The sequence below is a fragment of the Tauraco erythrolophus genome, chromosome 10 (genome assembly GCF_009769465.1).
Source record: "Tauraco erythrolophus isolate bTauEry1 chromosome 10, bTauEry1.pri, whole genome shotgun sequence".
Classification (NCBI taxonomy): domain Eukaryota; kingdom Metazoa; phylum Chordata; class Aves; order Musophagiformes; family Musophagidae; genus Tauraco; species Tauraco erythrolophus.
Window position 1 is genome coordinate 33,986,498 of NC_141474.1, and position 21,687 is coordinate 34,008,184.

The window sequence follows — 21,687 nt, forward strand, 5'->3', positions numbered from 1 at the left end:
GCTTGGATAACGTGCAGCCAAGTGTTTTGTGAAAATGGGCAGTAAGTTATCAATCAGCTGTGATGTTAGCAGTTAGCTCCGTAGTTTGTTATCAAAAAGAGTTTGTTATTCAAAAATACCATTTTATTTTCTTTCAGGTTCCGAAGAAGTTGGATTTAACAAGAAGAGTTTTTTGGTAACGGGGTGCGCTTTAATCTCGATAATGAAGAAAAGCAGAAGTGTCATGACAGTAACTGCAGATGAGGTAAATTTCTTCTAAAGGCATGTTTTATTTTTCCCGGTACTTTATGAAAATGCAATAAATAGTTTTGTCTTATTTTGTAAGTATCAGCTGGCTTGGCTTTGATTACTCATAGATTTCCGTGGAATTCTTTGCGGCTCATGTAATAAGTGGAAGACAAGCCCAGCACATTTGAAAACAAACCAACCAACCCCCACACCATGAGAAGTTTGGAGGAGCCCTATGCAGAGCCTTCTAGTACTTAAAGGGGGCCTGCAAGAAACCTGGAGAGGGACTTTTTGCAAGGGTGTGTAGTGATAGGACAAGGGGCAATGGCTTTAAACTGAAAGAGGGGAGATTTAGATTGGATATAAGGAAGAAATTTTTCACTCAGAGGGTGCTGAGGCACTGGAACAGGTTGCCCAGAGAAGCTGTGGCTGCCCCATCCCTGGCAGTGTTCAAGGCCAGGTTGGATGGGGCTTTGGGCAACCTGGTGTAGTGGAGGGTGTCCCTGCCCATGGCAGGGGGGTTGGAACTGGATGATCTTTGAGGTCCCTTCCAACCCAAACCATTCTATGGTTCTATGATATAGTTTAGTGGTCTTTGGTCAGCGTGATGCTGGCAGGCAGCAGGGAACGTCCACGTACCTTACGGAAGCTCTGTTCTGGATCCCGTCTTTGTCCATGGGCTGTCCTTGTGTACTCCGAAGTGTTTCACTGTCTCTCCCCACCGAGGTTGCTGAGCACTTGATGTGATGACACATGTGTTATTCCGTTGTTACACTGGCTAACCAACATCATAATCCCCTATTAATTAAAATCCATTTCCCATTCTCTGGAGAAATATAGCAGTTTGTAATGGTGGCGTGATAACCGCAGCCTTAATTGTCTTGTTTTGTCACAGCTGGGGCTTGCCAAAGGTGGAAAACCGTGTGGAATGTTTATGAAAATACAGTGGAGGACTGGAGCCCAATAATTAGTGTATCCTGTAGCACTACTTCAATAAATAAGTGTTTCTTTTACGCTCTTAGACTAAAGTCTAGGACTCTTAGTCTTTACTGACTCTTTATAGTCACTTTGCCTGAGCCTGATGTGGGGTCCACTCAGTCCTTGCTGGTTTTGATGAAAGCAGGCGTCTGAGATCTGATGGGAAACTAGAATACTCTGCTGTGCGCTTCTTAAATAATAACAAAAACCCAAAACAGTCCTATAAAGTTTATTAATAAAGGCAGGTGAAGTCAGATCCTCATATAGAAGGCAGACTTTCCTTTCTGGGGTTCCTAGGAGTATTTTTGACCTGATTTTTTTGCTGTGGAAGAGTAGGGTTTGGATCACTGAAGATCTCTAGCGTATTTTTGGAAACGCAGCATGCCAAATGTTTTGAACTTCTATCTAGGTCATTATGATTTTGATGCCTTAGAAACTTCATGAATGTGCACCAGCATGCCTTCCAGCACTTCAGGCTATATGCAAGGAGCAAAGCAGCTGTGGGCCATGTCGTTTCCTGTCTGGATGCTTCACATAGTTGAGGGATGGGCAAGCAAGTAGGGAAAGCTGAGAAAACTGGTAGTATGCCTTCCTACCCTCAGTTTTGTCTTTCATTCCCACGTTGGGATTCCTTGCTGAGGTAAGAGTAGATGGTACCACAGAGTTGTTTACTTTAATGGTCTCATGACAACGGAGAACATACTTTCTATTAGAAACTGTGGGACAGTGGAAGACTCACGCTACTTTGCAGTTGTTCATGAAGGTCCTAATAACTAATTATGGAAAATGAAACCACTCATTTTTTCTGGAGTCGCTCAGTGCTGGCTGGGAGAGCGCAGTGGTAGCAGTTTGTAGGGAAAGTGAACCAAGGGATTTGGGGAGGCCATAAGGTGGGACAGGAAAGGTCTGCGAAGGGTGGAGAGATCAGGGCAGAGATCAAAATTCAGGAGCAGGTAGAAGAACAGGAAAAATGTAGAGAGTTGCCATAGATATATATACTGATTGTAATAACCCTCCAGCTTCTACTGGTAGATCATCACACACAATACAGAAATATTCTTGTTTATACTGGACAACTCTGACTAGATAATTCCCTGGGTAAGACCAAAACTGACAACCCTCTTGCTGTGCTGTTCTGCTGTGGGAGAACTTCTGGCTTGGATTTGAGAAGACTGGCAGCCAGTTCTGTAATCATGGTGATGCTTTTAAGTAAAAATGAGTAGAATCTAGAAGAAGAAAAACTGCTTCAACTGATCAAAACCTTTTTCTGGGACTATTTCTACTAGCAATTCCAGACATAGGGTAGGGTAGCCTAGCTAGGAGTTCCTCCCACCGAATAGCTCTTGGATGATTTCAGGATGTGTCTTAGTCTGGTATTCTTGGCACCTTTCTCTGCCTGGTTACTGATCTAAAAAAAGGGCCAAACCATTATGTTTGTGCTGTGGAGAGGAATACTCTAGATACTTTAGATGGATGTTGAGTGAGGTGATCAAACAGTTCAAACTATCAAAAGTTTAACATGTCACCAAAGTGACCTGGTTTACTGAGGTGTTCAATTAGATTATAATTAGCTGTTGAATTTAGCTTAGACAAGTTATGAGTTAATTTTCAAGTTAACTTGATAAAATAACAATGCAGAGCAGTCAGACTCTAACAAGATTTCTTCATGCAGTTACCGTTGGCGAGGAGCTATGACTGTAGAACAAAAATTGAATGTGTTTTATCCTCATGGGGGAGAACATTTGTTTGCAGAACTTGAGTGGCTTTTCTGTCATTGCAGAATGCTCTGGATTACCTGGAGTGTGGGCTGAGTAAGTCCTACAGTACGTCCAGCCACGCTCTGGGCATAGACCTCTGGAGAGGAAGAAGATGTTGTTCTGGCAATTTGCAGTTACCACCACTATCCCAAAGACAAACAGAAAAAGCCAAGACACCTGACAGAGACATTGTCTGTAGACCAACGACTCTGCCTTTGTTGACACCTCCAAGTATTGCAATCACCACTTACCAAGACTGGTAGGTTATTTCCCTTTGTTATGAATCTCACATAGTTGCGTTTTTTAGGTTTTGTTTTCTTTTCTGGTTTTGAGTTGTTTTTTTTGTTTTTTTTGTTTTTTTTTGAAAGGCAATAGATAATTATCATATATATTAATCAGTATTGTTGATGTCTATCAGCTGGTGCATCATGGATTAAATTTACAAAATAATTGCCTTTTTTAAAATTGTACTTCTGTTAAAATCGCGTCTGTTCACTTTTTTTGTCCGTCTTCATGAAACTTTTCTGTTGTAAATTCCAATCTCGACCAGAGGATTTGTGTTACTGACTTTCCACCTACAGAAGAGTTCAGGTTGGTGGTAGACTTTTACAACAGATTCAGGAAAAAGGCTTTAGCTCTCTGGCTATTTCTTGTCCAAGTGTTGGAAGAAAGGCTTAGAAAAGTGTTTAAATCTGATGTTAAGCTCAAGAAAAGTCCCGAAGAAACTCTCAGCGGATTAAAAGAGGATTGCCAAGAGGTGAGTTCCAAAACAGAAACTCAACATTAAGTGTCAAAACAAGGAAATTCACTTAGAGGGAGGAAGACAAAGCCCCAAGTGTTGGTGAGTTGGAATTACAATGGTAGATTTTAATGGCAAAACAAGGTTAGGTGTCCACCTTGTTGTGTGGATCTTGAAACAGCATCGCAGTGTGACCTTAAAACCTGTACTCTCAACTTCAGGTTTCAAGTGTGCTTTAGATTCTCGTTTTTAAATGCTCCACTCTCGATTTCATTTGCTGGCTACAAGACATGTTTACATCACCATTTCCAAGTCTGAATCTGGTTTTAGCTTCTGTTAAGCTCAGAGTTGACATTTCAGTTTGTGTTTGAACAGTTACAGAGGACACCTCAGATTAATTTGTTAGTCCTTTAAAAATAGTTTTCCTGTTGAAAGTAGGGGGTTTAAACTATACGCTTGAATAGATGAGATACAGGGATCAAAGAGGAATTTGCAGAGGCTTTTGTTCCATTTTTGCATTTAATTGCTGTGGATAAATTTAACAGAATGAGTTATCTAATTTCGGATGGATTGTGAATTTTGCCAGTGAAAGGGTTGGTTTACCTTGATGAGCATTTTACGAGCGTTCCCTCTTGTGCATCTGCAGCAGTTTGTAATCCTGACTGCAAGACAATTCACGAGGTGTGCTTTTAAGAATGACTCAGTTCTGCTCTTTGAATACCCCTTCATTCACGATTTAGGAAAACGCAAGGAATGGCAATGGATTTGTCATTCTTACCCCTCAGAACACAAGAGGGCATTGCTGCTCCTCTCCTCCATTACAGCAGAATCCACGTACGCGTATCGTGTCGCACAACGCGGGTTTTTCTTGAACGCTATCGCCGGTCAACGAGCAAACACGACTGATACTCAGGTTACTGCTGTTTCTTTACTGCTGTTAATCTCTGGTAAGTGAGCAGATGACTTCTGACTCCTCTGTTTTGCTTGAATCTGTCATATCTATTTACAGCCAGTTGGGATTTGTTGATTAGTGTGACCGTGATGCAGAGTGCTGTTCCAACACGTTGCTACACGGGAATCTTTGCATCCCCCTCACCTTTCTGCCTCGGGCACCAGTTGGATTGACTGCTCTTACAGCTGGGTGCAAAACTGGTCTAATCTTTCCCATTTTCTGTTTTAAGTTCTAGTCATCAAGGGCTTTTGACTAGGTTAGCACTGTTCTCCACCCCATGCCTGGCAGTTCCTTACCTACGGAATTTCCAGTTACTCAGGGCCTGACCACGCTCCCAGGGAGCACAGTCACGATTGAGATTTTTTTTTTTTTTTTTTTGTGTAGAAGTGGGATCTGGGCCCCAGGCTGTTGAGACTTCTATATGGTGGTTCAATTCTGCATGGAATACACCGCAGATGCAGGTTATATTTGTGTAAGCCCGATATGTACCATTGTGATGAAACAGCTTTGGAATGATACGAGCGTTAAGAGACTTGGAGAGCAGACAATAAGGTGATAGGAAAGTTTCAGTGTAGGTAAATACAAAGTGATGTATCTGAGCATGGAAGAATTGTAGCTGCAAAACAATGTTACTACTCAGGAGCAAGATGGTGGATGTAGGATAGAAGTCCAATAGAGCTGCAAGTTCAGTGCTTATTAATGGTCGGAAAAGCAAAATTAATTATTGAAGATTTGAAGGAAAAGTATAGAGGATAAAACATAGAATATCAGGACACCATGGCAGGAACCAATGATTTGGTCAAATGTTGAATATAGTGTACAGCTCTGGTCCTTCCTCTCAAAAAAAGGGTATAGCAGAAATAAAGAGTTGAAGGCCTCTAAGATGATCAGGCACATGTTCTGCTGCGTGACTGTCCTCAACTCGGAAAAAGTCTCTGTATGTCTGGTCAGAATCTCTCTTGATTCGTCTTCTGCCAGTTGTCTTGTTTCCCAGCGTTTTGGTGAAAATGACGGCAGCGTGCTGTTCCTTGGAAGTGTGGCATGTATCTTCGTTAGTCCGCAATACTCCGTTAATGCAGCACTGAATCATAGAATCACAGACTGGTTTGGGTTGGAAGGGACCTCAAAGATCATCCAGTTCCAACCCCCCTGCCATGGGCAGGGACACCCTCTGCTACACCAGGTTGCCCAAAGCCCCATCCAACCTGGCCTTGAACAGTTCCAGGGATGGGGCAGCCACAGCTTCTCTGGGCAACCTGTGTCAGTGCCTCATCATCCTCATTGTAAAAAATTTCTTTCTTATATCTAACCTAAATCTCCCCTCTTTCAGTTTAAAGCCATTGCCCCTTGTCCTGTCACTACACACCCTTGTAAAAAGTCCCTCTCCAGCTTTCCTGTAGGCCCCCTTTAGGTACTGGAAGGCTGCAATAAGATCACCCTGGAGCCTTCTCTTCTCCAGGCTGAACAGCCCCAACTTTCTCAGCCTGTCTCCATAGCAGAGGTGCTCCAGCCCTCGGATCATCTTTGTGGCCCTCCTCTGGACTCGTTCCAGTAGCTCCATGTCCTTCTTGTGTTGGGGACTCCAGAGCTGAACACAGTATTCCAGGTGGGGTCTTACAAGAGCTGAGTAGAGGGGCAGAATCCCCTCCCTCGACCTGCTGCCCACGCTGCTTTGGATGCAGCCCAGGACACGGTTGGCTTTCTGGGCTGCCAGCGCACGGTGCCGGCTCATGGTGAGCTTCTCATCCACCAGGTTGAGAATATTCACGTTGTGCTGCTTTAGGCCCCTAATGTGGTGTCTCTGGGCTACAGAAATTGTTCATTAAATCTATTCCCTGGGTTTAGCTTCAGGACACAGAGGTTTCCTGACCTCTGTTTATGTTCCCAAAGGTAGACAGTTGTGCCACAGCTTGCCCAAGATCAAGTTCACTGATACTGTTACAGCAGTGGTGTTGGTGAATCGTGTAAAAGGAAACTCTTCACTAACATGTAAACGTAAATAGCCTTGGTCTGAGGCTTTTGGGATCCACACAACTAAAATGCGTGAACAATGTAAGGTCCAGATTTAGATTTTCTGTAAGGTAAATCATCAGAACTCTGATGCATCCAAAACAAATTGTTTAACATTCACTTAGCGTGGTGGGTTTTCTTCTGACAGTACGTAGAGTTGTATCTTGGAGATGCTTTCTGCAAGAGATCAATAGGACTCGTCCAGAAAGGTGTAGGTTTACCCGAGCTTCCTGCCATCTGCTTCTGTGCATACGAAACCCCAAAGGCGGATGCGAAACGCCTCGTTATTATGACGTGAAGCGTGATTCCTAGAAATAATGTCTTTATTTAATTTGTCTGCTGTGCAGAGGAGCTATCATCTTTTTTTTTTTTTGTAATGACTGTAAGATTGTGCAAGAGCTTCCTGGTGGTACCGTGATGACAGTTCACTTTTCACGTTGATACAGAAGTTCCTCATGACGCTGTTTTGTTTAGTGTATCTTCAGAAACACATGAAAAACTTTAAGAAGGGACATTGTCTCTTTTACTGGGGCAAGTGTGATGGAAGTGGGGCTTTCCATGGGCATTTCATACTGAACAAAGAAGTCACTTCAGTTTGGGGTTTTGTTTCCTGTTTGTGCAAGCCATTGTAGTCTTTGTGGAAATTTGTCATCTTAACCAGAAAAGTGATAATGAAGTTTCTGGGGAGACAGGGATAAATCAAAACCTGATCACCAGAGGATTGCTCTGATCAGTAAAAAGCTCTGCCTCTGTTGTGGTTATTTCCCTTTTCTCCTGGTAACTTGAGTAAATCCCTGGGGAAACTCTCACTGCGTATATTTGGGGTGTGTGTTCTGCTGAGCCATTCTTCCAGTTCTTCCATTTCCCGTTAGCACAAAATCCCCACTATACGCTCGTTATTTAACTTTTTATTGTTCTTGTGCTGGAATAGTGTTTCGCTTTATTCTGGATGGTTTATTTAAGCTCCCTCTGATCTCCATTGCTCCAAAGCATTTCACTGTTTGTGCTCTGTATTGAGCAAAATGCCAAATGGCAAATAGCTCTGTCATCAAATGAGATTTCGAAACCGAAATCTCGGAAGAGAGTTTACGTACAATAATCTATCTGTGGTTCTTCCTGGAGCAATTTAGGAGATGCCACAAATGTGAAATGCAATGTTTCGTGCTAACTGGTGGAGGGGTTTTATCTATATAAAGATATAGATCTTGGGGCTCTTCAGCCTGGAGAAGAGGAGGCTCCGGGGTGACCTTATAGCGGTCTTCCAGTACCTCAAGGGGGCCTACAGGAAAGATGGGGAGAGGCTGTTCAGGAGGGCCTGTTGTGATAGGACAAGGGGTAATGGTTTTAAAATAGAGGGAGGTAGATTCAGATTGGATATTAGGAAAAAATTTTTTACCATGAGAGTTGTAGAACACTGGAACAGGTTGCTCAGAGAGGTGGTGGATGCTCCATCCCTGGAGACGTTCAAGGCCAGGTTGGACGAGGCCCTGAGCAACCTGATCTAGTTGGAGATATCCCTGTTCCTTGCAGGGGGGTTGGACTAGATGACCTTTGAAGGTCCCTTCCAGCCCTGACCATTCTATGATTCTATGATTCTATATATGTTAACTTGAGGGAGGATCATGAATGGGCTGAGATGACTCCGAAGAGTTGTGTTAACATCCAAAGACATGAAAATAAATCTGTGGCTAAGAGGAGAAGTGAGGGGGCAATCTATCTGTGTATATACCTAAAAAAGTCTCGATTGATTTCTAGCAGCACTTACTGGAGTAAGATTAGAACTAAATAATTGTGCTGCCTCTTGACCACGGTAGGATACCAACAGGTCAAGCAGCATTAATTCCGGTAGTGGTGGTAGGGCTCTAGAGCCCGTGCGTCTCACACAGCTCTGGACGTTACCGAGCTCTTTGCAAAGCCTCACTGCTCGATGGAGAACGTAGCCAGGTTATGTTACAGCAGCTTCAGTGCTTTGTTTCCTTTGAAAAGTATCGTTCATTATTGGTGAGGTGAAACTTCGTTCCATCGTCACTGAAATGGTGCAAAATTCAACCCGCAACATCAGCGCCGTGCCGCAGACTATATGCTAAGAGTGCATTAATTGGGGAAATTTAGCTGTTCCTGGGATTGCAGGAACTGTGGTTTGGAGGAAAGAATAACAGGGTTCAAATACAGAACATATTATTTGAGAAGGGTAGAGGAAGGTGAGCCAATTCCTTTTGTAAGTAGTTTTTCTGCCGTGTTTTTTCGGAAATCACCTTCAATTTGACTTCCAGTGGTAATACAAAAGTAAGAACCATGAGAGGGTGAGCCATGACTTATGTAAATATTTTAACCTAAGATGTATGAGAACCTAAAAAACGAAGCTGCCCCCGAATTATTTTTTTTTTCTTTTTCATATTAGAACTGTGTTTTCTTGAGACCGATGCTGACAAGATCTGGTACCAGCAAACAAAAAATGGGCAGGCTGACTCCAAAGCAATAATTTTAAGCCAGCTATGATGTAATAATATTTTGTGTGAAAATGGTGAGGCAGTACACATAGGAAGTAGCTCTTGTGATTCATGAAAGGGAAGAGTTATTTAAGATATAGATCTTCAAGTGGCAATCTGAATTTAGAAGTCTTATGAGCTTTTTTTGCACAAATTTTGTCCATATTTTCATAAAAGTTGTTAAAATATTTTCCACAGTCGTGGTCTGTATTTTATAACTAAAGCTTCGCGATAATAAATCCAGGCAAGAGGGAAAGTGGAGAGCATGAAGAATATATTTGCAGCTCCACTTAGAGCATCCAAAATAGTCATCTTACCCTACTTTTTGATTCTTACCAGCTCCTGGGTTGAGTTTGACAGCTAGCTTCTGATTTACACCGTTTCTACGCATTTGACTCAGGTCCATGGAGACTTTTGACAGTTTTGCATCAAGTTGGGGTGTTGCTAATTGTTACAGCATTCATAATTAATCAGCAAACTGTAGTGTTTTGTGTGTCTGTGAGCTCGCTGTATCATTGGTGGTCATTTATCAGTGACCAGGTCTACAGCTTGCTTTCTGCTGAAAGGGTTTTATTGTGCAGGTTGGTGGTCAGAACCTAAAAAGGCGAATATTGAGGGATTGATCCTGTTTTCCATCTGAAAATCTCCCTGATGTGCAAAGAAGGGCGCGCGAGTGCGTCGCCGTGTCCCGCAGCGTGCGTACGTGGTGTCAAATCTACGCTTGTAGTACTGCACGTTGTTCTCCAGATGGTGATCGTGGGCAGCAAATTCAATACAAAAGCAAAAAGAACCCCCCCCCCCCCCCCAAATTCAGTATCAATTTGGGCAACTGAGTCCGAGTCCAAACCTTCAGCAGAAATGCTGACTTCGGCTGGGGCCGGCTCATAGCCATCGTGATGCTGTTAGGCTGATAGTCTCCCTAATTGAGGGATAGATGTGGAAAGTTAGAAGGATAAAGAGGATGGAGATGTCCATGGAGGATTAAAAAGGATAACAAAACTGTAGTCAGGCTGGTAAAGTATGCAGAGAGTAATATGCCCAGTCCCTCCTTTACATATTTGAAATCTGTAAATCCCATGAAATGAGCGGAAATATTTAGGGTAATAGGAAGCTTAAGTAAGAATAGTGGGGTGAAAACCAGAAGTTTGAAGGAGTAATGCAGTTTTGGGGAAGTGTGGGGCTTTTCTGTTTTGTTTCTTTAACTGTTGTTTCAGACTGTGGGATAATACCCTGTGAAATAGGTTGAAGTCTTATTTCTGAGATCATTTCCAATTCAGCTAGGTAAGAGCTGAGGAAATATGCTGCAAGCTTGCGACAGGAAAAAAATAGATGAGCTGGCTTCCCATATGATGTGAAAAATAAAAACTTAGGAGGAAAAAAAAAAACCCTTAAAAACATGTTCTTGATTTTTATACCTGTATTTAAAATGATATAAATCACAGAATGGTTGAAGTTGGAAGGGACCTCTGGACATCATCTGGTCCAAAATGTTTATTATTTAGATAAATCACATCAGTTTTTGTTGCAGTAAAGGAGGATCAATTATTCTGATTGAAGATGCTTCCTGTGTTTCAAAAGCTCCTACCAAATTTCTGTGGGGCATTTACTTACCTTGGAAAAGGAGGTCAACTGTATTCGTCGTAACATCTCATGTATTCTATGGGGAAAATAGTTTTTAATTACACTGTATATGATAGCTTAGTTTTGAAAATCAGGCTTACCATGATTTGTCCTAAGTTTTCTAACAGTATGAAAGATGTAAAGGGTATTAAAGAGTGTTAAATCTGGAAACAGTCCTGAAGGATTTCGTCTGCTCAGTGATTTTGTTTGTTCTTCAGTAGGTAGAAATATTACCTGGTACGTTTGGGGATGGCTCATTCCTGGTGCTGAACACTGGAGTTGGTAGAAACGTGGAGTTCAACTGGGGACTCCTCAAGATAGTCTCTGAAAAGCTGAAAATGTTGCGTTGTGAGAGAATTCTTACGTTGTCTACAGGTAGAGCATAAAAATTACATAAAGTAGTTCACTAAGGCTTAAATCTATTTGGGATCACCAAGGTGGGAGATAGGAGCTGCCTGCCTAGTATGGGAAGAGGAAGATTCCGTGATTTTATTGTCATTGTTGCCCTTCACAGCTTCATTTTAACACCTCACTAAGAAGTAGAGGAGGAAACCTACGTAGTGAGATAATTTAGAGAAATGTCTTCTCTAAAATTTTCCTGCTTTCTCCTTTAGTAAGATGTTTCCAGCGGACAATATCCCGTCCTCACGGACTTAATTGAGGGGATGGATGGTGGTTCTTCCTGACTAAGAGCTATGTAGAGTAGAGGATCAATCCAAGAGACAAAACTAAACCATGATGCTGTGTTGGCACTCACAGTTTGCCGACTCCCCGGGCTCCGCCACGAGAAGGCTGATTTGTGGGGGGTCCTTGGTGGACCCTCGTCCCCAGCTGACATTACACAACAAATCCTGGAGATCTGTATGAAAACAAGTCACAAGAATCCATCATAATAGGAAAAAAAAAAGAGGTGGGCAACCCAAACATACAGAGGTCACTGCTTGCTCATTTTGTACGTCGTCAGTACAAACGCAACCCCGTCTAAAAAGAAACTGCTGCAGAGATAATTTGTGCTATCTCTGAGTTATCTCTGAAGTTTTCTCAGCTAAAAATATACAGATAAGTGTTTTGACTGCCTATATTTAGACATTGTCTGTTGCTGTCAGTTTTTGAAGCTCTTGGATCTTCCTCTCAGTTGGAATATTTTTATTTTTATGTTTTCTAGAAGGCCTAAATAGAATAACTATGATTTATGTGCGCTGTAGTTGGTACAGAAGAATTTTAAGAAGAAACATAAAGTGGGATTAGTCATAGGTTTTGAATTTAAAATGTCATTATTTTATAAATGTGGTTTTGTACGCAATTTATATTTTGGTATTGCAATATAATATTTTTCTTAGTTTAGGTTTATTTGATTCATTGGATTTTAGTCTGCTTACCTGCTCAAAATGACAGCATCCCCTTTTTGTATGAATTGCAAGGCGAGCCCAGTAATTTTATTGAAGATGATCCTGAGGTTTGGTGCTGCAAGATTTGCCTGGAGATACTAGTTGTTCAAAACAGAGGTAGCTGTAGGCACACAGAAAAGGCTTTTAATGATTCAATTATAATTATATACCTCGATCCAGAATGAAGGAAGGCAGCTTGAAATGTATCTAGAATGGAAAGAAATGAGTCACTGTTAATTAGCAAAAGACAATGAAGCTTCTGAAATATTATGTTCAAACTTCATCCTCCCAAGAATATAAAATAAATGGAGATTATGGAAATACAGCTGATACAAAAGCTGAATCAGACAAGAGTTTGACACTCCTTTCTTTTCTCTTTAAGCTTCTGACTGATGATAACTTCATCTGAAAGGAAAACTCAAACCCAGTTTGCTTTGTTACCTGGAGAACTACCTTCTGGTTCTCAGCTGATCCATGGTGTTAGACGTATTTTTGCTCAGTGTTACACGTGATGGTTCCAGTGGTGGTCTGTTTTGTGCTGCTGTGCAGGCAAAGAAGTTGGTTTAAATTCTGCTGTGAAGGTGTGTGCACCTCTTAAAACCCACAACAGAGTAAAAGTAAGTGTTGTGTGCCAGAATGGTCCGTGTTTTCCGGTTCCTCCCAGCTTTCTTTCCATGGGCAGTCGTGCCCCTGCACCCTGCGGTGCCTACGTGGCTTTTCAGCGACACCTGAACTGTCGCTGAAGCTCTGAAACGTGGTGCATGAGAAGGTGTGGATCCTGGTGCCAGCATACGGGTTTGGCCGTGCCGCCACTGTGGAGCGGCAGAGGAGCAATCCATGGAGTCTAACGTCGTGTTTGACGAGGGGTTAGAAGCAGGAAAGGTGAGTGTGTTTAGGTTGCTCTGGGGCTGGGGGGCAGCTCTGCTTCCCAGCGTCGTGCCAGACCACCTGCTTCTGCAACTCCTGTCCTGGGACGTCTGGGAAGCTTAAATGCTGGAGCACCTCTGCTATGGAGCCAGGCTGAGAAAGTTGGGGCTGTTCAGCCTGGAGGAGAGAAGGCTCAGGGGTGACCTTCCAGCACCTTCCAGTACTTAAAGGGGCTACAGGAAAGCTGGAGAGGGGCTTTTTACAAGGGCATGGAGTGACAGGACAAGGGGCAATGGCTTTAAACTGAAAGAGGGGAGATTTAGATTAGATCTAAGGAAGAAATTCTTCCCTCTGAGGGTGGTGAGGCACTGGGACAGGTTGCCCAAAGAAGCTGTGGCTGCCCCATCCCTGGCAGTGTTCCAGGCCAGGTTGGATGGGGCTTTGGGCAACCTGGTGTAGTGGAGGGTGTCCCTGCCCATGGCAGGGGGGTTGGAACTGGATGATCTTTGAGGTCCCTTCCAACCCAACCCATTCTATGATTCTATGCTTGGAGTTTGATTCTGCACGCCACACGCTCATCTCCCAGCCAAAATTCAACAAAATCAACTTATAAATCACATTTCTAAGTACTTGTAGCCAAGCTGCTAAATCACTTTGCTAACACCGATTGATTATCTCTGATGTGCCGTGAGCCGTTCCTCTGTTTGGTGAGTCCCCCTGAGACAGGAGTGCTTCTGCTGTCAGCACAGGGGAAACCTGCTCGCTCTGCTGGCGTTAAACCCTCCATCCTGGGGTTGGGTTGTCTTCAGGGGTTGTGGTTAGTGCCACACCAAGATGCTGAGGTGGTCCAGCAGAGCCCGACAGCCTTGCATGATATGGCTTGTGTTTAGCACAGGTGACTCCTTCTGGGTGTGCGTGTAGGAAGTGTGTCCCTGGTTGATTCTTCTTGTTCTGTGTTTGCCAGAACATCTCTAGGATAACTGGAATTCAGCTCCTCCAAGTACTGACGAATCCTGATAAAATACTTGTGGTCCAAATCCACCTGGCACTGGTGGGTGTCAAATGCCTTTAGACCTCCTGTCTTCGAAAGGAGGAGGAGGGTTGTCCAAGGGTAAGCATTTGGTTTTGTACCCTTTCCATTGCCTGTGTTGAGCAGTGATGTTGCCAACCGGACCAAACTGGAGTTTTTCAGGAGAATGTATGGCAGGATGCCCAAATGACCTGATGAAGCGAGGATCTGAATTGGTTACGTGGGGTTATCTGTTTTCAGTAAGAATTGCTCTGACAGAGCAATATTGATTTTTTTTTTTCATATTTGTCATTGTATTTTGACATTTTCATTCTAGTTACACGAAAATTACAGATATTAACATTTGTTTGCATTCCATGTTTAGCAAGGAGGTTACCTGGGACTGAACTACAAGGGGTGATGCTGGCCGGTAGCTGTGGTACCCATAGTTGCCTCTGGACAGGGGCACAGAGGCGTCTCCGCACAGCGGTGAGCCAAGACCTGATCCTGGCTGTGGAACGGAGCGCTGGTGACTCATCTGAGATGAGGTGCTTAGTCACAGGCAAATTCCTGGCACAGGCAGGTGCAACTAATGCCAGTCCCAGTCAGATAACACACCTCCAAATGGATCAAACAGCCTGGCCAGAGGTGAGCCAGCCTGTCCGGGCAAGTGTCTTTTTAGAGATTCCTTCATATGACATCTCTGCAGTAGCATCAGATGTAAAGGATGCCTGACATTGTAAGGCTTTTTCACATTGGCTTCTCTTCTCTTTGGAGTCGCCCCAGAGGTCTCTGCCCGTGAAGAATAAGTTGGCTTATTGAATTCATTTGTAAAATATTAACCTATAGCTTCTGGAATGAGAAAGTCATGGCAAGTAATACAGATTGGTCTAACATACGTGATTACTCACGGTGGATAATATAGAAGGCATTTAAATGTTCTCTGAGAAATACTCTAAATCAAGCACAATCGAAGTTGCTACGGAGATTACCGGTGCAAATAAGGGATCTTACATCATGCCCCGATGACTTATAGTATATACTTTTACTTCCTCATATGTATCTACTAGGACATAACATATATACCTGCAAAAAAGAAATGGCATTGTGGCGTGATAAGAAATTGTCCTTTTTTGCTTAAATACTGAAAAGCGCAAGGAACTCAGATAAATTGTGACTCTGTCTTTCTGTGGTGTGGTTTATTGTGGGGAAAAAAAGGTACCAAATCCAGTTTAAGGACTAAATGGCAGGTGAAAGCCATCAGGCTTACTGTTACTATTGACTTCTTCATTCGTGTTCTGAAGGCAAATAATTTTTTTCTGACAGAGGACACCTTGTAGTGCTCTGCTCAAATGGTACAATGACCTGTTTGACGTAAATGACTAATTCAATGTCAACAGACGAGCATCCAGGCTACTCAAAACTCTCAAGGTATCGTTCTTAAAGATTGAGTTCATTTATTTGTGACTAATCCAAAAAGTATTCTGGATCTTCTTGACCTTGTTAGAAGTACTGGGTGTTTTAAAGACCTAAAAACTTATGAAATCATATACAGAGGCTGCAGTTGTTGGGTGCTAGACCAAAAACTAATATAAAAGCAACTTACTGAATGAGGAATAGCCTGTTTGAAAGCAACTGGGTGCTCATGAAATGGGAAGAGCTCAAAAGGTCATGTTTTCTATAGGATGGGTCCCGTTCAGCCTTGGCTGAGCTAATAGATGTGGGTAATTTCTCTGTGCTGCTGTCCTGACTCTCAAAAATAAATAAGGATGGACATTTCTAGTTGCTTCTTTCATTTGCAGTTGGCTCAGCTCTTGCATGGCAAACCAAAGGGTTGCTGGGTGCTGTGGTTCTGTCTTCTGTCACCATTTATAGTGCTCCAAAACATCACCTCAAAGACCTGTATGGGAATTACTGGTGTCTGCCCTGCAGAAAATTTCAGAGGCTCCTAAATCCGTGGGAATGGAGATGTAGACTATATAATTTTAAACTGTTAAACATAGAAAAACCTTATCTTCCAATGGTAATAAAAATTGCAGTGAATTGTTGTTTGGGGTTTTTTTTTTTGTTGCCTCTTAAATGTGGGAAATTTGTCATGCAAACTAGTAATTAGTGATGTATTTCTGCCTCTCATTCAGCATCTCAATTCTGGAAACTTTCAGGAAATGATAAGAAAAATCCTTAAACATGTCATTTAAAGCTTTCTGTCATGAAGCCATCTTTTAGAAGCTCTAGCTTGTGGGACAGCACAGACGTTGCAATTGAGCAAAGGCAGGCTTTTTTTTTTTTTTTTTTTTAAAAAGTTTCAAACCAAATACCAAAAAGCCTCCCACCTCTGAGCCAGACAGACTTTCCTGTGTTGGGTTTTGCTCAGTCTTCTATTAAAAAAGGCATTATTAAGGGAGGGTTGAAGTTTACTACATCAGCATCTCTTCACAGCTTCCAAATATTATTTCTTTGCTGTTATGTTTATATTAAGTTGCATGTATTATATATATTATATGAAGTACTAGGTTTGTACTGCATATTTTGGAAGTTTGATCACTGTGTTGTGTCTTTACTGCGTTGTAGGAAGATGTGGCTGATCAAATGCATCTCAAATTAGAGTGGTGACTTCTCGTTATTCAGGCTAAAACGTTTTTAAAGCATCAGAATTTGGTACGATGGTTTAAAAATGTCAGTTGTAGGTGTACGTTTAAGTAGAGGCTATCACCAGATTTGCTGCTCCTCTGAGGGAGCTACAAGTGAAATCCAGACTAGGGTGGGGTAGAATTAACCAATATTGATTCTGCCTCTAATCTAATCAGTAGCACTCACTGGTGGAATGGACACAGTGTGCTTCTTGGTCCTGATGGAAAGGAAATAAAGGAGGCATGAAGTACATATTTTGTCATTTCCTCTCATGTCAGTCTCTTCAGCTTACACTCTTCACCTTTCTTTTCCCTTTTTCTCCACTTCTGTTGTGTCTAGAGAGCTAACTCCATCACTGGAAAGATTGAAGTTCACCACCACAAACGCATCCTTGGGTATAACACTGGCTGTACAGCTTTTTTTTTTAAATTTTCTTGGGATCTTTCCCAGGTTTTAGCAATGCTGCATCCAGCTTTTCTTTTCACACTACTGTCACTTTTCTAGCTCTGTCTCACCAGCCATTGCTGTGACTTAAAGCCTTGACTGTCATTTCTGTCCTCACGTTTTCATCCGCAGTGACTTATATTTCCACGTTGCCATTCCTTGGCACCTGTTTTCCTGGCCACTTATCCTTCTGCAGCTTCCAGTTCATTGATGTATTTTTGTCTTGCTCTGTTTCCTCCTAGACATTCCTCTTTTGTTTGATTCGCTTACCTCCCCCTCGCATCTTTGCCTGTCTCCCATTGTCTGTGTTGCTCTTATTTTTTCCCAGTACTGGCTCATCTCGACAATTACATCTTCTGCCTTAGGCGTCGGACTGAAGATCACATCCATGTCAGTCCTGTGACACTTCCACTGCAGATTTATTCCCTGCCTCTGCTGCAGTCTTTGTAACTGAGTTCTTTCCCAGGGCAAGTGACTATTCCCCTATTCGTGACTCTCTCTTCTGCCTTCTCATCTCTCTACTCACATGTCTTTATTGGTTTAGTTCAAGAGAAAATTGTAATTTTATAGCTTTTTTCCCTCCCTTATGTTTGTTTACGTTTCCCCTTTTCCTCAAAATCTTGTTCTTCTGTCCTTTCGCAAACACAGATGTTCCTCAACTGCTCTGTTCCTCTAAACTCATCACTTGCTTCAATGACCCAATTCTAATTCCAATTTCTAGTCTCCTGCATGATCACTCCTACTCTCATCAACCCTGTTCTTTTATAATGGAAATATGATTTAGCTGACCTTTTAGAGAGAGACAATGATTTCACTGCCTCCTACTCAGGATCGCATTGCCCTTTCATCTCTCTCTGAGCTAATGGAGCTAATCGGCTTCTGGAGTTTCTCTCCTGGAAGTCCATCGTAGAGCCTCTCCCAATCCATCTTCTACCCTGTACTTTTGGCAGAAATCCAGACGTTAAGTAGCGACAGCGCCGTGAGATTCCGTAACGTTGCTGGCCCAATAGGTTCTTTTACATCAAATGTCTTCAAATTATAGTCTAAAAGAAAGATGCTGGCTCCTAAGAGTCAGATTAAGTCCTTCCCTTGTGCATCATCAACTATTAATAAAGGTTCTAGAGACGACCATCTCTCCCGAGTGACCTTTCCGATCCCGTGTTTGCACAGATGCCTGACTTAAAGCAAGCAAACAATGAGGGACCATCAAAGCCCTTCCAGGACTAACAAATACAAAGGAACAGACTCTTTCTTGCTTCAGGAGCCCATATTATTACATGTGTGCATTTAAACAGCAAATTGCTTGAACAATTAAAAATGTGCGGGAAGGATCCGTGTGTTATATTTGATGATGATTGGCACATGTAATAGTCTTAATTTTCAAATTGTTTGAAAGCTTGAAAAAGATCTTTATCTTTACTTTTGAAGGCAGAATACTAATAGCCAGCATTTCTGAAAAGGAGACTGTAACTCATTAAAAATATGTTTCCCCTAGGTTTCCTTCCTTTGAAAAAGAAGTAAAACTGCAATCCCTTGAAATAGTTTTTCTAATTAATTTGCTGCTAGGTTAGCCTTATCTTTTTGGGATGCCTTGCTAATGTGGGTGGGTGGAACAATGACCTAAGTAAAAGAGGGGAGCTGGTTTTATCTAAATGTGCTTCTAGAGAGTGTGCTGTATGGGAGAATTACCCAATTACTCTGCCGCCGACTGAAAGCGCTGTGAAAAGTCAACCAACCACTCTGCCTTTCCTACTGAAGCATGTAGGACATCTCACAGTTGCCTCTTCCCTGGTATTTTTATTTTATCCTGGCAATTATGACTTAGAAACAGGTAAATAATAGTGCCACTGTAAAGAAAATGTATACGTTCTTGTTGCCTAGGAATTGCTCTCAACATGGTGAAGATCAGCCTTTGATGAGCAATGACAGGCTTGAAAATGTTTTCCACCTGTATCAGTTATTCTAATAAAAGATGTTAAAATATATTAAAACCTTCTGCAATCTCTGACTTTGGTCAGCTAGGAAGCTTTTATGAAAAATCACCAAAGTATACTTAAAGTTTTGCAAATTTCCTGAATTGTCCTTGTTCTCCCAAGCCGTTTCATTTTCCTGCCAGCGCTACCATGCCCTTTTCTTGAATCATCTTTTTCCCCTCCTCGACTCTTCCTTCGTGTTACTGGCCTCTTTTCTGATAAGCTGGAATTACTTGTTACTCTTGGACTACTGATCCTATTGCACGCAATAATCTGTAACGATAGACAAATTATCACCTTACCCTGTGTTACTGGGACATTACAGAAGTCGAGGAGATAGTGAGATGCCTGTTGACCATTTTTTTTGGTGTATATTAGGGAAACTTAAGTAAATTGGTCCTTGCACCCAGTAATCCCTCGAGGTGTTCTGGTACCTGAGATGTTCTGTCTACCATCCCCTCCTGTTGCTGATGGTAACCTCAGCAAGCACAGCAAAATTAGTTTTTCAGAATTACTGCCAAGTTCATTCTGATCCCAAGCTTTCATGCCAGTTAGCTCAAGTCTCTTGGGATGTTCTTGTTCTCACCTCTTCTTGGCTTATCCTGGAGTAAAGCAGCATGTCTTGACAGATTCCAGTACTACAAATCAGTAGAGACTATTTAGACATTGGCCGCACGATCCTCTGTGCGTGCAACATCGGAAGTTGGCAGTATGAAGGATGGCAGCTGAAGCAGAGAGAGAGATGTTCTACAGCCTTTTTCAGGTAATCCTTATCTCTTGTTGCCACCAAGACCTGGGAGATATTTAACAGAAGAAATATCCTGTGCCAATGGTCAGCCTCCAAAATGCTTGGAGGTTCTGTGCCAAGCAACTCGTGTCCTAGACCTCAGCTTGGAGAAGCACCTACATTCTGGTTACTCAAAGCAGCGGGTGGCACTTTGTCTTCTCCTTCTTTCTGCTTCTGCAAGGGAGAGCAGAGCCTTCCTTGTCCCCACAGTCCCCTGTTTCCATCCTGCTAGCTTAGCTTTTCTTGCATTTCTTCGTTCCATCAACAGCCCTCGCACATCTTACTGTGGAACCACAATCTGTGGGGCTGACGTCTCATTATTGATTTATGAATGTCCAGCTAATGAGAAGCACTCCCTTAATGGACGCTGCTTCTGAAACGTCTCTGAATTCAGGTAAGGGAAGTACACCCTCAGTACGAGGAGCGTGCCGCTGTACGGCATGTTTTGTTGCTTTTAAAAATTGGATTTCCCTTTTTTCTCCTTGCCATTTTAATAGCTTTATGCAAAGGCGTGGAAATAGTTTGACAAATATCAGGTGTGTTCTCACAACCCTCCTCCAGCATCCCGTTTTGCTTCATGATGAGTTAGAAAATTCTCTTTTTTTCTGTTTGGAATTCCAGATCCTAAGCATTCGTGGGGATTTTATTTATCATTCAGCATAGCTCTCAAGCTTCCCTTTTGTCTTTCACCGGCTGTCAGCACAGTCGAGACGTAGAATAACAGATCACAGTCTAACATGTCATAATTCCTAAAGCATTAAACGTTCCTGTTCTGCTGCTGCGTGAGCCTCTCAGTGTCAGCTAACGCTGCAATTTCCAGTAGCCTTAGGTTAGGCTCAGGCAGATCTTTCTACATTTTTTTTTAAAAACCCTAAAAATCAATGCGAATGGTGAAAAGCATAGCAGCAGGCTGGGTAGAATGTCTGGTAACTCCTCTGTAGCCTCTGCTATAGGGCAGCTCCCTATAGCAAGCCTTTTGGTTGAAGCTGAGAAAGGCACACTAATGTTTTGGTAAAGTGTTTTGGGATGTATGGAATGTATAGGGACTAGGTGTAGGGATTTGTTGCGTAATTGGTGCCTGTACTGTGCAATCAAGCTCTTGCGTGCAGATCAGAGCACTTTCACCTTGGGCTGGCTGGGTATACTCTTTCCTGTCTCCTCCTCCTTGAAAAAAAAATATTCTATTTACATTTAAGGTCACCTACTTTTGACCAGTCAACAAGATGCTCTGCCACTCCCTGTCGTGTTTAGTGTGTTCTTACTGTCAGCATCGAATCTTGTCTTTAACTTCCTCGCCTGGATTTTCTTTTTTAGCCTTGCAAGTGCATACGTTGGTTTCATGGTGTTTATGTCCAGAAAAAAAAAAAAAAAATCTTGGGTTTTGTGTTTCTAAATACATACATTGCTTAAATTAATTGGAATGAGGTGATCTTTAAGGTCCCTTCTAACCCAAACCTGTTCTATGATTCTGTGTTTCTATGACACATAGTCTTTGCAGGGAAGGGCCAGGTCCCCCATCCTTTGGTGGTTCCCCCTGTTTTCTCTCCCTGTGCCAGCTTCTCCGGTGTCGGTTGCTGGGTTGGACTGTGCAGTGTCTGGCAGTGATTGTGCCCTTTGACCATACGTGGAGCGTGCATTCTTCCACGCTTTGTCCTTGCGGAATATTATTCCTGGCTTTTTTGTTTGTTGTGGGTTTTTTGTTTTTTTTTTCCTAGCTAAACCTTTTTTTCCTGGCCCACCCTGAGCGCTGCGTACATCTCCATCAGAGCCAGTGCTGCTGCCGGCCCCGGGGGTCGCTCCGGGTGTGCCCGGGAT

General features: G+C 42.6%; 1 protein-coding gene across 1 annotated transcript in view; it reads left to right on the forward strand.

The window, feature by feature from the left end:
• The first annotated feature begins 202 nt into the window (after positions 1-202).
• The window catches only part of PDE4B (phosphodiesterase 4B), a 200,538-nt gene continuing 179,053 nt past the window's right edge, over positions 203-21,687 (forward strand). Inside the window, exons 1-2 of the mRNA XM_086617761.1 lie at positions 203-244; positions 2,987-3,222. Of these exons, the coding sequence (XP_086473887.1) occupies positions 203-244; positions 2,987-3,222 (278 nt within the window). The remainder of the gene's footprint in view (positions 245-2,986; positions 3,223-21,687) is intronic.